The sequence below is a fragment of the Aquarana catesbeiana genome, linkage group LG12 (genome assembly GCF_042186555.1).
Source record: "Aquarana catesbeiana isolate 2022-GZ linkage group LG12, ASM4218655v1, whole genome shotgun sequence".
NCBI lineage: Eukaryota > Metazoa > Chordata > Amphibia > Anura > Ranidae > Aquarana > Aquarana catesbeiana.
In genome coordinates this window covers 242713819-242728854 of record NC_133335.1, presented here as the reverse complement: position 1 = coordinate 242728854, position 15036 = coordinate 242713819, and the positions used below count along the sequence as shown (strand labels likewise).

Here is a 15036-nt window from a genome sequence, read left to right as displayed (position 1 = left end):
GGACTTCAAAACCCTTGTTAAGGGACAAATGTTACTGGCGGTGAGCCATAGTTTTGTTTGTATACTGTTCATATTGCCAACCAGATGTTATCTTTCATTGCCTGTTTTTGAAAATAAAGACAGTTTTGCTTTTACAAAGTCGGGTGACTCCGGACTCCCCCAAATCACAACCATTTCAGCAGACTGACTCTTTGACCCTTTGTGTGGTGAACCCTCTAGCCACGCCAAGAAAGTATAGACCTGTGCTGGAGATTTTTTTTTTTTTTTTTAAATCAAATCAGACAAGTTTTGCTTCCCCATGTAAGCCAATCACACAAACCCTGCTGGATTCAGGTCAAAAGCAGTCAACTTCAAGTAAAGTGTACCTGTCAAAGAATTCCAAATGATCTCAGGAGGCATCTCAGATGGACATGCCAGTGACACAAACCTTATATTTGATGAATGTACAAAAAGGAGAATTTCACATTACTTTCAGGACATGGTCACCTGATCACACAACCATGGCAGCTGGCCACATGGCACATTTCTTTATTAGTTTCGAAACATGGTTTCGGAAACGCTTTGTTGAAGCTCTCTGAACTCCAGTCAAAGCCCCTGTCACTAAATAAAATGGTAAGCTTATAGTCTTGTTTACACCTTGCTTTTAGTTGGTGCTTCGGTGGAGAATAGATGGGGCTTTCATGAGGCTTCAATGAGGCTTTGATGAAGCTTTGGTGGGGCTTCAATGAGGCTTTGGTGGAGCTTCCATGAGCCTTTGGTGGAGCTTCCATGAGCCTTTGGTGGAGCTTCCATGAGCCTTTGGTGGAGCTTCCATGAGCCTTTGGTGGAGCTTCCATGAGCCTTTGGTGGAGCTTCCATGAGCCTTTGGTGGAGCTTCCATGAGCCACTGGTGGAGCTTCAAGCTAGCTTTGCCGTAGACTTCTATGGAAACTTTGAAGACGCTTTTAAGCACCACTAAAGCCACATGGGGTATAATTTTTGAAGCAAAGCCGAAACAAAGCAAAAGCAAGGTGTAACCAGGACTGTAAGTTAACCATTTTTTTTAGTGACAGGGGCTTTGACTGGTGTTCAGAGAGCTTTAACAAAGCCTGTCCGAAGCCTTGTTTTGAAGCAACCTGTAAAACTAGCCGTTAGTGTGTGTTGAAGCCGAAGGAAGTGTAAATGAGCCCTTAGCTCTATCCAATGCTGCAAAGTGGCAGTTGATTGAAAAGTGGGCAGGAGCGCGGTTACCGCAGAGAGGAGTAAAATAAATAAATAAATAAATAAATAAATAATCCAGAATTTTTTTTTTTTTTTTTTTTTAATTTGGATGGACAGTTGAAGGGTTACACCCCCTGTCTGGTTTATTTGTGGTCTATGTCCCCATTGGGTAAATTAACACCCCCCCCCCCCATTTGTCCTACTTTTCATTGCCACAAAACACAAGAAAGAGAGGGCGCCCCAACCTGGCGCATTACCATAGCAAATTTACCATTGAAAATCGATGCACAAAGCAAGGTCCATAAAAAGACATGGATGAGAGAGTTTTGCATGGAGGAACTTGACTGGCCTGCACCTCAACCCGACAGAACACCTTTGGGATGAATTAGAGCGGAGACTGCGAGCCAGGCCTTCTCATCCAACATCAGTGCCTGACCTCACAAATGCTCTTCTGGAAGAATGGTCAAACATTCCCATAGACACCCTCCTAAACCTTGTGGACGGCCTTCCCAGAAGAGTTGAAGCTGTTATAGCTGCAAAGGGTGGCGCCAACTCAATATTGAACCCTACGGACTAAGACTGGGATGTCATTAAAGTTCATGTGTGTGTACAGGCAGGCGTCCCAATACTTTTGGTAATTTAGTGTACTTTTACATAGTGGAAAATTACTTCACTCAGTCCGCTCTTATAATTTATAGCAACTGGCCTCAGTATGAATCAGTGACAGCAATTCCCGTAATGCACGGCCAGCCTGTACAAGCCGTATTCCCATTGGCTGCACTACATATATATATAGCAGTAAGACATTAAAGAGAGCGACTCGGCGTTCTTTCCCATGTCCCTCACACATCGGATGCATGTTGGGGCAGGCCGAGCTTTTGGCTAAACAGAGTTACGTCATTCCGTCTGAAGATGACATTCCCGAGAACCGGAAATTCAGGTTCCAAAAGGAGAAAAAGCAACCAGAACGTTCTGCAAAAGTGATTCCGCTCCGATAAGAGGAGCAAACTAGGCCCTATGAACCGAATGGGACCGTTGTGAGCACCGATCTTACAAATCAAACCAATTCAATTATAATACAAATTACAGAAACTAAAAGGAGCTGCTGAAATCATTCAATAACTCTACCCATTGTACAATATCTCACAAAAGTAAGTACACCCCTCAGTCACACATTTGTAAATCTTTTCTCCTATCTTTTCATGTGACAACACTGAAGAAATGACACTTTGCTGTAATGTTCCTGGCCGTGGAGCTCTTATTCTGATATCCTCGTAAATGAGGTCATTGAGCATTCCTTCCATCATAAAAAACAGGGTTAGGTTTCATTTGAAGTCAACTTAAGACATACATCAGCGCATCCAAACTAAAAATACTTCCATACGATGTGTACCAAGTATAGTTCTCTAATCCATTCCTGGATTCCAGAAGCACAGGACCGTCATTTCTGCCCGACTTAAAATGTATCTAGACCCAATTTTTTTTTTTTTGTATGGGATTTGCTTTAAGTGGTTGTTCCTGGGTGCTTAATAGAAGGGGGTGTGTTCCTTTCCTCCAGTCAGCTCTCAGAGCTCTCCATACTGAGCTCTGCAATGTGTCATTTCAATTCTCCACCCGCTTTTTTCTGAAATCTCAGAGAAGCTTTATAAATTCAGAACGGACATACTGTAGAGAACAGAAGAGTGCAAATAAACAGGTACAACGTATGTAGGAGGGTTTGTTTCATCTCTGTGCAACACCTGAGGCCAGTCACTTTACTGGGTGTATGTGAGGGTTTACAACCACTTTAACTGCATGGAGCATATAAATATTTTCTATAAAAAGGTCAACGAATTTGAGTCCTGGTTTCTCCCTTTATGTAACATCTTAGGCCAGTGGTTGTCAACTTATGAATTAAAGGGGGTCTCAAATGCAGCCCAAAGGGCCACACATAATGTTCAATATATGTATTGTTTGAGAGGACTGTCATAGACTGCAGTCCAAATAGAGGAAATGAGGGTCAGAGAGTGAGGACGGGATACATTGTAGGCTGGGGATATGGGGTAACACCATATTTCCCATGGTTTCTCAACCAGAGTTCCATGGAACCCTAGTGTTCCTCCAGATCAGGGTTTTCTCAACCAAGGTTCCATAGAACCCTAGGGTTCCTCCAGATCAGGGTTTTCTCAACCAGGGTTCCATAGAACCCTAGGGTTCCTCCAGATCAGGGTTTTCTCAACCAGGGTTCCATAGGACCCTAGGGTTCCTCCAGATCAGGGTTTTCTCAACCAGGGTTCCATAGAACCCTAGGGTTCCTCCAGATCAGGGTTTTCTCAACCAGGGTTCCATGGAACCCTAGTGTTCCTCCAGATCAGGGTTTTCTCAACCAAGGTTCCATAGAACCCTAGGGTTCCTCCAGATCAGGGTTTTCTCAACCAGAGTTCCATAGAACCTTAGGGTTCCTCCAGATCAGGGTTTTCTCAACCAGGGTTCCATAGAACCCTAGGGTTCCTCCAGATCAGGGTTTTCTCAACCAGGGTTCCATAGAGCCCTAGGGTTCCTCCAGATCAGGGTTTTCTCAACCAGGGTTCCATAGAACCCTAGGGTTCCTCCAGATCAGGGTTTCTCAACCAGAGCTCCATGGAACCCTAGGGTTCCTCCAGATCAGGGTTTTCTCAACCAGGGTCCCATGGAACTCTAGGGTTCTTCCAGAGCATGGTTTCTTAACTAGGGTTCCTTCAGAGGCTAGGGGTTCCATGAGCAATTAGCAATTTCTACCTCTCAGATAAGTTCCCACCAACACCATTGATATTTTCAGTAATCTGTAAGGGAGTAATCCTTTCCAATGGTCACAAGTGTAAGGGGCATTCTTCCCACTGACCATCACACTAATGTATCATGAGTTGTAGTCATTTTTAGCAGAGGTTCCCTGAGACGGGAAATTTATTTCAAGGGATCCTCTGTGTTGAAAAGCTTGAGAAAAGCTGCTCTAATAGAAGTCTCAGTTTCCATCACAACCTGAGAAACCAGGGGTATCTTGTTTGGGAGGTAGTTTAAGGGGTATCTTGTTTTGGGCATAGTTTTGGGCGTAGCTTGTTTTGGACAAATCTGAGAAACCAGAAGCGAAGATATTTTCCAAAAAAAAACAAAAAACCCTGCTTTCTTTTCATCAATGACAATTGCCAACCATGGGGACTATTGATGCATTTCGATGCCCAGAAACCAACTCTGGCTTCCTGCGGTAATCCCTCTGTACAGCAACTCTTGTATTTGGGTGCCAAGTCACCGAGACGCTCCGAGACATGCTGGAGAACATTCATAATAAAACCCACCCGACACAATGCGGAGGGATAGGCACAATGTTCTGAGCTTGATTTTCGCAAGTGCCCTGTGCCAGCTCCGGCTCAGGAGAAGTAGGTCATACAGCGGCTCTGGGATATTTGCAGTGACGCACCTGTCTCCGAGCTGGGATATCCTTAAGTCTGCTCTGCTGGAAGCCCTTAAGGAATGACGCTGTCTTAGAGGATTAGGCGATGAACCTGAATGAACTCAAGACAGCAGCGCATGAACCAAAGCTCTACACACTTTGAAATTAAATGTATCCATTATAGAGTTACAGGTTTCCTATCATAACCTTCAATTCTAAAAATAGGGTAAAAAGAAAAAAAAAATCATCAGATCTCAAACACGTCCAAAGAAAAATGGTTTATGGGCAGATTGTAGATTGCTCAAAATGTCAAAAGGTAGCCTTGGAGCACCTCAAAGATGGCAGCCGATCTACTAGTAAGTTACTTATAATAACCACCTGAAGACCACCTCATGTACATTTACATTGCGACTTTGAAGTGGTATACCAGGATGATGCTCAGCAACGCCACCGCCACCCACCGATACCTCTCCGGGATCTTCGCCCCACCGGAGAACCCAGAACTGAAGCTGGCGGTTCCACCGGAGAACCCAGAACTGAAGCCGGCGGTTCCACCGGAGAACTCAGAACTGAAGCCGGCGGTTCCACCAGAGAACCCAAAACGGAAGCCGGTGGTTCCACCGGAGAACCCAGAATGGAAGCCGGTGGTTTTGCGTGCTTACCACAGAGCCCATAGAGGACCGGAAGGTAATTTTCTATCAAAAAATACTGACTTAAAAACTCAGTAAAAAGGCCTGGTCTTGAAGTGGTTAATATCACTTTAAGGCAACTGGATTTCTATTGAAGGTTACAAGATTTAAAAAAAAGCAACTTTTCCTTTTTCCTGATTTTAGTAAAGTTGGTGTTTTTTTTCAATGCTTGGGGCGCACTTACTTTCCCTTTCTTTTGCTGCAGCAGCAAGCTGTACTTCGGCCGCTCACACCTGATGGCGGCTGTGATTACATTCACACAGGAGATTCCGCGACAGGTGACACCCAATCGTGTCAGGCTTGGAAGGTGCGGCAGACACATACTAACCTAATTACACTGTATAGGAATCTTCCAGGCCTTACCGTGCCTGGAGAACACCCAGAACATGACACCGATTTACGAGCCTTCAAAATAGAGACTTCTCCTCCGCAAGGTCTAGAAAGTCTATTTTCTATCCCCGGCCATACTAGATTTCTATGCACATCAAAATTTCAAGAAAAAAAATAAAGAAAGAAAAACCAAATCCAAACTTTATTAAAAAAAAAGGCAGTTTACATGGCAAACTGGTTTTTAGGTGGAGCCCCATCTTTGGTCACCTGACTTCTTACAACTCCTGGGAATTTCAGGAGACCTCTCCCTGCCGGAGTCGCTGGCACGGTTCCCATTCGCCTCGGAGCCCAGGTATTCCCAGTAACGCAGAATATAAAATTGGCATTCAGATCCAGGAGGGAGCGTGGGAACCCTCGTGATGGACGTGTCAGGTCTACAGACCTGGGAACTCACCACCAGATAGAAGGATCTGTAAAGTGAACGCTCTTATCAAAGCTACTAAAGCTCATCATTAGGTGGATCATTTTCTGATTGCTTCTAAGAGATCCAAAGTACCAAACCACAATACAAATCACTGTAACTTTTTTTTTTTCCAGGTGAATGGGGTCCGCTCTGCAAGCGCCCCACAACAGCAGGGTTCAAGGGGTTAAAGCAGGCAGTGGGGAGGCAATGGGACAGACCGTACAATCGTATTCTCCTGCGCTCAAGAGTTGTATGAAGGTGATGGTTGTATCACAAAATCCTGGTGGTTCAAGAAGGAAGCTCAGGTATTGCTGCCCTCTGAGGGTTGGGGGGGGGGAAGAGACCCAATGGAAACATTGTAAAACAAAGAAAAGAGGGCGCACCAACCTTGTGCATTCCCAAGTGGTATCTTTAATGTATGAAAAGAGGTATACTCCCAAACACATATAGGATAAAAGCATATCAAAAAAGGCCCAACTGGGGGGTAGATCAATGGGTACTGGAACCTGCCCCCATATTTAATGACATGTATGAGGTCACCACATATAAGGGGTTTATATCGAGCAGTCACGCGATGCTGCTGAACCTCTTTCTTCCTGAGACGTCTCTTAGAGCAGTAGCCCAATGGGAGGGGAACATTTAAGGAGGAACAATAGGAAGAGGCATTGCACAATGCTCCTTCAATGTGACTCAATATCTCTCACCATTATACATAATCTTACGGTTACGCTACACGCCGGCCAGGTTGGCCCCTTTGGGGGTACCACCAGATCCCACATGCACTAGGTCCTCCTGGGACCACAGGGATTTGATACACCTGCTATGGCGGTGTCCGAAGCTGCACCTATATTGGAAAAAGGTGGTAGACACGCTCAATCGGGTCTTCCAGATCCCAGAAGACCCTAAATACTGTCTCTCCGGTATATTAGAAGTGGGAGATGCCCATAGACAGGCTGCAGCAGGAACCTTTTGGTAATATTGAGACACTGCAAATCTACTGAACCCCCCGCCTTGCAAGAGTGGATTGTAGGGCTGCAACTAACGATTATTTTCACAATCGATTAATCGGCTGATTATTTTTTCCAAATAATCGGATAAAAATCATTAAAAAAAAACGTAATATGCCATTTTTTCCGTTTATTTAAAAGTAATAAATGAAAAAACTGAGTGTTACACTCAAACTGGAGAATAAAACACCAATGATTGGGCACTATTCCTCCCGGGAACACCAATGATGGGGCACTATTCCTCCCGGGAACACCAATGATGGGGCACTGTTCCTCCCGGGAACACCAATGATGGGGCACTATTCCTCCCGGGAACACCAATGATGGGACACTATTCCTCCCGGGAACACCAATGATGGGGCACTATTCCTCCCGGGAACACCAATGATGGGGCACTATTCCTCCCGGGAACACCAATGATGGGGCACTATTCCTCCCGGGAACACCAATGATGGGGCACTATTCCTCCCGGGAACACCAATGATGGGGCACTATTCCTCCCGGGAACACCAATGATGGGGCACTATTCCTCCCGGGAACACCAATGATGGGGCACTATTCCACCCGGGAACACCAATGATGGGGCACTATTCCTCCCGGGAACACCAATGATGGGGCACTATTCCTCCCGGGAACACCAATGATGCGGCACTATTTCTCCCGGGAACACCAATGATGGGGCACTATTCCTCCCGGGAACACCAATGATGGGGTACTAATCCTCCCGGGAACACCAATTATGGGGCACTATTCCTCCCGGGAACACCAATGATACTCTTGAGCCCAGGAGAATACGATTGTACGGATTGTCCCATTGTCTCCCCACTGCCTGCTTTAACCCCTTGAACCCTGCTGTTGCTGGGGGGGGGGTTTGCATAGCAGCCCCATTCACCTAAAAAAAAAAAAAGTTTTATTGATTTATATTGTGGTTGGTTCTTTGGATCTCTTGGAAGCAATCAACAAAATTCCACCTTGGCTGATCGACGTGGCAGAATCAGAAAACGATCCACCTATGGCCATAGAGGTGTTTGGACCTCTCTTCGTACATCACTTGGGGAGGTTGGTGCGCCCCTCTTTTTTTATATTATAATGGGGAGGCAATAGAAGGTCTTCTCACCACCCGGGAAATGCCCTCCGAGGGGCAAAGCCATGTGTGAAGGAGCATTCAGCCCACCTTGTACTCCATGACAGCAAAGACTTCATTCCAAATATTCCTCTGCTTTGCCAAAACTGAGCAGAGCACAAAGTAAAGACGTCACCAAGCATGGCACTTACCCATGTTGTACCCGTAAGGCGACTCTGTGGACCCGTCCTGCAGACTGGCCAGGATCTCCCCTTTGCCGACATCGCTGTCACCGACCAATAGAAACTTCAGGAGGAAGTCGTAGGCTTTGAGTGGACTGGCTCTGTGGGTCATTCTCCAGACGATGGGGCCACCTCAGCCCATCATGGGGCGAGAAGAAACCGGGGTCACAGGTGCCGAGCAGGAGGCAAAATCATACCCAGAATCCTCAGCGGACTAAGAGACAAGAGATGGGCAGAAGTGAGACCTCAAGAATGTAACCAACACAGAATCACACACTGCTAGAACTGCTTATAAAGTGCGCACTGGGAGTTTGGCTTCAGTTTGTTAGTGTATTTAAATCTGCTAGTACATCCAACATTCCCCTCCGCCCCCAGATGTACAACACTGCTGTCTAATGTGCGTCCTGTGCTCCTTCATCCAGAGTGGGGGGGGGGGGGGGGGCGCCCTAATACAGGAGGTGTGTTACTGGTCAGATCACCACGTGGCCATTCACTAAAATTAGAAGAAAAGAGGTTTAACCTTAAACTACGTAGAGGGTTCTTTACTGTAAGAGCGGCAAGGATGTGGAATCCCCTTCCACAGGCGGTGGTCTCAGCGGGGAGCATTGATAGCTTCAAGAAACTATTAGATAATCACCTGAATGACCGCAACATACAGGGATATACAATGTAATACTGACATATAATCACACACATAGGTTGGACTTGATGGACTTGTGTCTTTTTTCACCCTCACCTACTATGTAACTATGTAATACTATATAATAAACTATGTAACCAGGTGAAAAAAAAAAGCCCTAAAAATGAGAAAACTAATACAGACACCCCATCTAATGATTGGTAAGATGCAAAATGATACATTTTTGATTTTGGGTTTAATTCCGCTTTAAATCCACTTCAATACCCGGCACTGTCACCCCCACCCTGCCCAGGACAATTCTCAGACTTCAGCGCTCTCACACTTTGAATGACAATTACTCAGTCATGTAACATTGTACACAGAGGATATTGTTATCTTTTTTCCCCCACAAATAGAACTTTATTTTAGTGGTATTTAATCACCACTGGCTTTTATTTCTTGCTAAATAAACAAAAAAAGACCAAAACTTTTTTTTTTTTCAAAAAAAATGTTTCTTTGTTTCTATTATAAAAATTCGTAAATAAGAAATTTTTCTCCTTCACCAATAGGCACTGATGAGGCAGCACTGATGGCCACTGATTGAGGCGGCACTGATGGGCACTGATTAGGCGGCATTGATGGCCACTGATGAGGCGGCACTGATGAGGCGGCATTAATGAGGCGGCACTGATGGCCACTGATGAGGCGGCACTGATGAGGAAGCACTGATGGCCACTGATGAGACAGCACTAATGGCCACTGATGAGGAAGCACTGATGGCCACTGATGAGGAAGCACTGATGGCCACTGATGAGGCGGCACTGATGGCCACTGATGAGGCGGCACTGATGGCCAATGATGAGGCGGCACCGATGACGCAGCACTGATGGCCACTGATGAGACGGCACTAATGGCCACTGATGAGGCGGCACTGATGAGGAAGCACTGATGGCCACTGATGAGGCAGCACTGACGACCACTGATGAGGCGGCACTGATGAGCATTATTGATGGGCACCAATTGGCATACCTAGTGGGCACAGATTGGCATCACTAGTGGGGCACTGCTGGGCATCGCTGATGGGCCTGCACCGATTATCAGCACAGACCCCCCCCCCCCCCCCCCATCAGGAGAGCCGCCTATCGGCTCTTCTCTTCTCATGCCCTGGCAGCACGAATAGAGGAAAGCTGTGATTGGACAGAGGCTCTTTACCAAAATTGGAGAAACACCGCACCACCAATCGCCATGGCTTATCCTGCTGGATGTCAAGTCAGGATAATGGAAGAGCCCCCCCCCCCCTCCATCATTCTGCTATAGGCCCGGCAGGAAGGAGTGAAAATAATAATCCCCGGTGATCCTGCCACAAATGTCCTTGTTTAGGTACTTCCTGGTAAAGGGCGAGACGCTTCCCTAACTTTTCTCCTCCACTGTCATCCTCCCACATGGGCTTTGAATGGAGACAACATGTGGCCAGGTGTGGTCCACTGTTATCACCTTCAGGAATCCCACCCTCCCCCCGGGAAATGCGATGCCCGCCATCACTGCAGTGCTTGTGGACAGAAAGGGGGCGGCAGGAGACGGCAGCACTGGGTTGCAACGGTGAACTTGGTGCAAAGTTATTAGATTTAGGGTCATTGCCCCGGTGGGGGTCACATGATCACGTCATCAAATACAACGCTGTACCGATAGTCCTGCATTGTATATGAGGATGCAGAGAGCCCACCCACAACCAGAGAGAAGAGATCACCCGCTGCTGGCGTGTGCAAAGAGATGAGTATTTATTACTCTACCCCACGGGGCTCCAAACTTTCTAAACAAGGGGCCACTTTCCTGCCAGACTGTGGCTATTGGGTGTAGAAAAGTTACCAAGGTAAAAAAATAGCGCCCCATCATTGGTGTCAATGGGAGGAATAGTGCCCCATCATTGGTGTCAATGGGAGGAATAGTGCCCCATCATTGGTGTCAGTGGGAGGAATAGTGCCCCATCATTGGTGTCAGTGAATGGAATAGTGTCCCATCATTGGTGTCAGTGGGAGGAATAGTGTCCCATCATTGGTGTCAATGGGAGGAATAGTGTCCCATCATTGGTATCAGTGGAAGGAATAGTGTCCCATCATTGGTGTCAATGGGAGGAATAGTGCCCCATCATTGGTGTCAATGGGAGGAATAGTGCCCCATCATTGGTGTCAGTGGGAGGAATAGTGCCCCATCATTGGTGTCAGTGAATGGAATAGTGTCCCATCATTGGTGTCAGTGGGAGGAATAGTGCCCCATCATTGGTGTCAGTGGGAGGAATAGTGCCCCATCATTGGTGTCAGTGGGAGGAATAGTGCCCCATCATTGGTGTCAGTGAATGGAATAATGTCCCATCATTGGTGTCAGTGGGAGGAATAGTGTCCCATCATTTGTGTCAGTGGGAGGAATAGTGTCCCATCATTTGTGTCAGTGGGAGGAATAGTGCCCCATCATTGGTATCAGTGGGAGGAATAGTGCCCCATCATTGGTATCAGTGGGAGGAATAGTGTCCCATCATTGGTGTCAGTGAGGGGAATAGTGTCCCATCATTGGTGTCAATGGGAGGAATAGTGCCCCATCATTGGTATCAGTGGGAGGAATAGTGTCCCATCATTGGTGTCAGTGGGAGGAATAGTGCCCCATCATTGGTATCAGTGGGAGGAATAGTCCCCCATCATTGGTATCAGTGGGAGGAATAGTGTCCCATCATTGGTGTCAGTGAGGGGAATAGTGTCCCATCATTGGTGTCAATGGGAGGAATAGTGCCCCATCATTGGTATCAGTGGGAGGAATAGTGCCCCATCATTGGTATCAGTGGGAGGAATAGTGTCCCATCATTGGTGTCAATGGGAGGAATAGTGCCCCATCATTGGTATCAGTGGGAGGAATAGTGCCCCATCATTGGTATCAGTGGGAGGAATAGTGTCCCATCATTGGTATCAGTGGGAGGAATAGTGTCCCATCATTGGTGTCAATGGGAGGAATAGTGCCCCATCATTGGTATCAGTGGGAAGAATAGTGTCCCATCATTGGTATCAATGGGAGGAATAGTGCCCCATCATTGGTATCAGTGGGAGGAATAGTGTCCCATCATTGGTATCAGTGGGAGGAATAGTGCCCCATCATTGGTTTCAATGGGAGGAATAGTGCCCCATCATTGGTATCAGTGGGAGGAATAGTGTCCCATCATTGGTGTCAGTGAGGGGAATAGTGTCCCATCATTGGTGTCAATGGGAGGAATAGTGCCCCATCATTGGTGTCAATGGGAGGAATAGTGTCCCATCATTGGTGTCAGTGGGAGGAATAGTGTTCCATCATTGGTGTCAGTGAGGGGAATAGTGTCCCATCATTGGTGTCAGTGGGAGGAATAGTGTCCCATCATTGGTGTCAATGGGAGGAATAGTGTCCCATCATTGGTGTCAATGGGAGGAATAGTGTCCCATCATTGGTGTCAATGGGAGGAATAGTGTCCCATCATTGGTGTCAGTGGGAGGAATAGTGTCCCATCATTGGTGTCAGTGAGGGGAATAGTGTCCCATCATTGGTGTCAGTGAGGGGAATAGTGTCCCATCATTGGTGTCAGTGGGAGGAATAGTGTCCCATCATTGGTGTCAGTGAGGGGAATAGTGTCCCATCATTGGTATCAGTGGGAGGAATAGTGTCCCATCATTGGTGTCAGTGGGAGGAATAGTGTCCCATCATTGGTGTCAATGGGAGGAATAGTGTCCCATCATTGGTGTCAGTGGGAGGAATAGTGTCCCATCATTGGTGTCAGTGGGAGGAATAGTGCCCCATCATTGGTATCAGTGGGAGGAATAGTCCCCCATCATTGGTATCAGTGGGAGGAATAGTGTCCCATCATTGGTGTCAGTGAGGGGAATAGTGCCCCATCATTGGTATCAGTGGGAGGAATAGTCCCCCATCATTGGTATCAGTGGGAGGAATAGTGTCCCATCATTGGTGTCAGTGAGGGGAATAGTGTCCCATCATTGGTGTCAGTGGGAGGAATAGTGTCCCATCATTGGTGTCAGTGAGGGGAATAGTGTCCCATCATTGGTGTCAGTGGGAGGAATAGTGTCCCATCATTGGTGTCAGTGGGAGGAATAGTGTCCCATCATTGGTGTCAGTGGGAGGAATAGTGTCCCATCATTGGTGTCAATGGGAGGAATAGTGTCCCATCATTGGTGTCAGTGGGAGGAATAGTGTTCCATCATTGGTGTCAGTGAGGGGAATAGTGTCCCATCATTGGTGTCAGTGGGAGGAATAGTGTCCCATCATTGGTGTCAGTGGGAGGAATAGTGTCCCATCATTGGTGTCAGTGGGAGGAATAGTGTCCCATCATTGGTGTCAATGGGAGGAATAGTGTCCCATCATTGGTGTCAGTGGGAGGAATAGTGTCCCATCATTGGTGTCAGTGGGAGGAATAGTGCCCCATCATTGGTATCAGTGGGAGGAATAGTCCCCCATCATTGGTATCAGTGGGAGGAATAGTGTCCCATCATTGGTGTCAGTGGGAGGAATAGTGTCCCATCATTGGTGTCAATGGGAGGAATAGTGTCCCATCATTGGTGTCAGTGGGAAGAATAGTGTCCCATCATTGGTGTCAGTGGGAGGAATAGTGTCCCATCATTGGTGTCAGTGGGAGGAATAGTGTCCCATCATTGGTGTCAATGGGAGGAATAGTGCCCCATCATTGGTGTCAATGGGAGGAATAGTGTCCCATCATTGGTGTCAGTGGGAGGAATAGTGTTCCATCATTGGTGTCAGTGAGGGGAATAGTGTCCCATCATTGGTGTCAGTGGGAGGAATAGTGTCCCATCATTGGTGTCAGTGGGAGGAATAGTGTCCCATCATTGGTGTCAGTGGGAGGAATAGTGTCCCATCATTGGTGTCAATGGGAGGAATAGTGTCCCATCATTGGTGTCAGTGGGAGGAATAGTGTCCCATCATTGGTGTCAGTGGGAGGAATAGTGTCCCATCATTGGTGTCAGTGGGAGGAATAGTGTCCCATCATTGGTGTCAGTGGGAGGAATAGTGTCCCATCATTGGTGTCAATGGGAGGAATAGTGTCCCATCATTGGTGTCAGTGGGAAGAATAGTGTCCCATCATTGGTGTCAGTGGGAGGAATAGTGTCCCATCATTGGTGTCAGTGGGAGGAATAGTGTCCCATCATTGGTGTCAGTGGGAGGAATAGTGTCCCATCATTGGTATCAGTGGGAGGAATAGTGCCCCATCATTGGTATCAGTGGGAGGAATAGTGCCCCATCATTGGTATCAGTGGAAGGAATAGTGCCCCATCATTGGTATCAATGGGAGGAATAGTGCCCCATCATTGGTATCAGTGGGGGGAATAGTGTCCCATCATTGGTATCAGTGGAAGGAATAGTGCCCCATCATTGGTATCAGTGGGAGGAATAGTGCCCCATCATTGGTATCAATGGGAGGAATAGTGCCCCATCATTGGTATCAATGGGAGGAATAGTGCCCCATCATTGGTATCAGTGGGGGGAATAGTGTCCCATCATTGGTGTCAGTGGGAGGAATAGTGCCCCATCATTGGTATCAGTGGAAGGAATAGTGCCCCATCATTGGTATCAATGGGAGGAATAGTGCCCCATCATTGGTATCAATGGGAGGAATAGTGCCCCATCATTGGTATCAGTGGGGGGAATAGTGTCCCATCATTGGTGTCAGTGGGGGGGAATAGTGCCCCATCATTGGTATCAGTGGGAGGAATAGTGTCCCATCATTGGTGTCAGTGGGGGGGAATAGTGCCCCATCATTGGTATCAGTGGGAGGAATAGTGTCCCATCATTGGTGTCAGTGGGAGGAATAGTGCCCCATCATTGGTATCAGTGGGAGGAATAGTGTCCCATCATTGGTGTCAGTGGGGGGGAATAGTGCCCCATCATTGGTATCAGTGGGAGGAATAGTGTCCCATCATTGGTGTCAGTGGGAGGAATAGTGCCCCATCATTGGTGTCAGTGGGGGGGAATAGTGC

At 47.1% G+C, this 15036-nt stretch overlaps 1 protein-coding gene across 1 annotated transcript in view; it reads right to left on the bottom strand.

Annotated features, from left to right (window-relative positions):
* The window catches only part of LOC141113735 (ras-related protein Rab-40B), a 110242-nt gene that overhangs the window by 81656 nt on the left and 13550 nt on the right, over positions 1-15036 (bottom strand). The window contains exon 2 of the mRNA XM_073607020.1: positions 8371-8614. Within this exon, the coding sequence (XP_073463121.1) occupies positions 8371-8512 (142 nt within the window). The 5' untranslated portion in view covers positions 8513-8614. The remainder of the gene's footprint in view (positions 1-8370; positions 8615-15036) is intronic.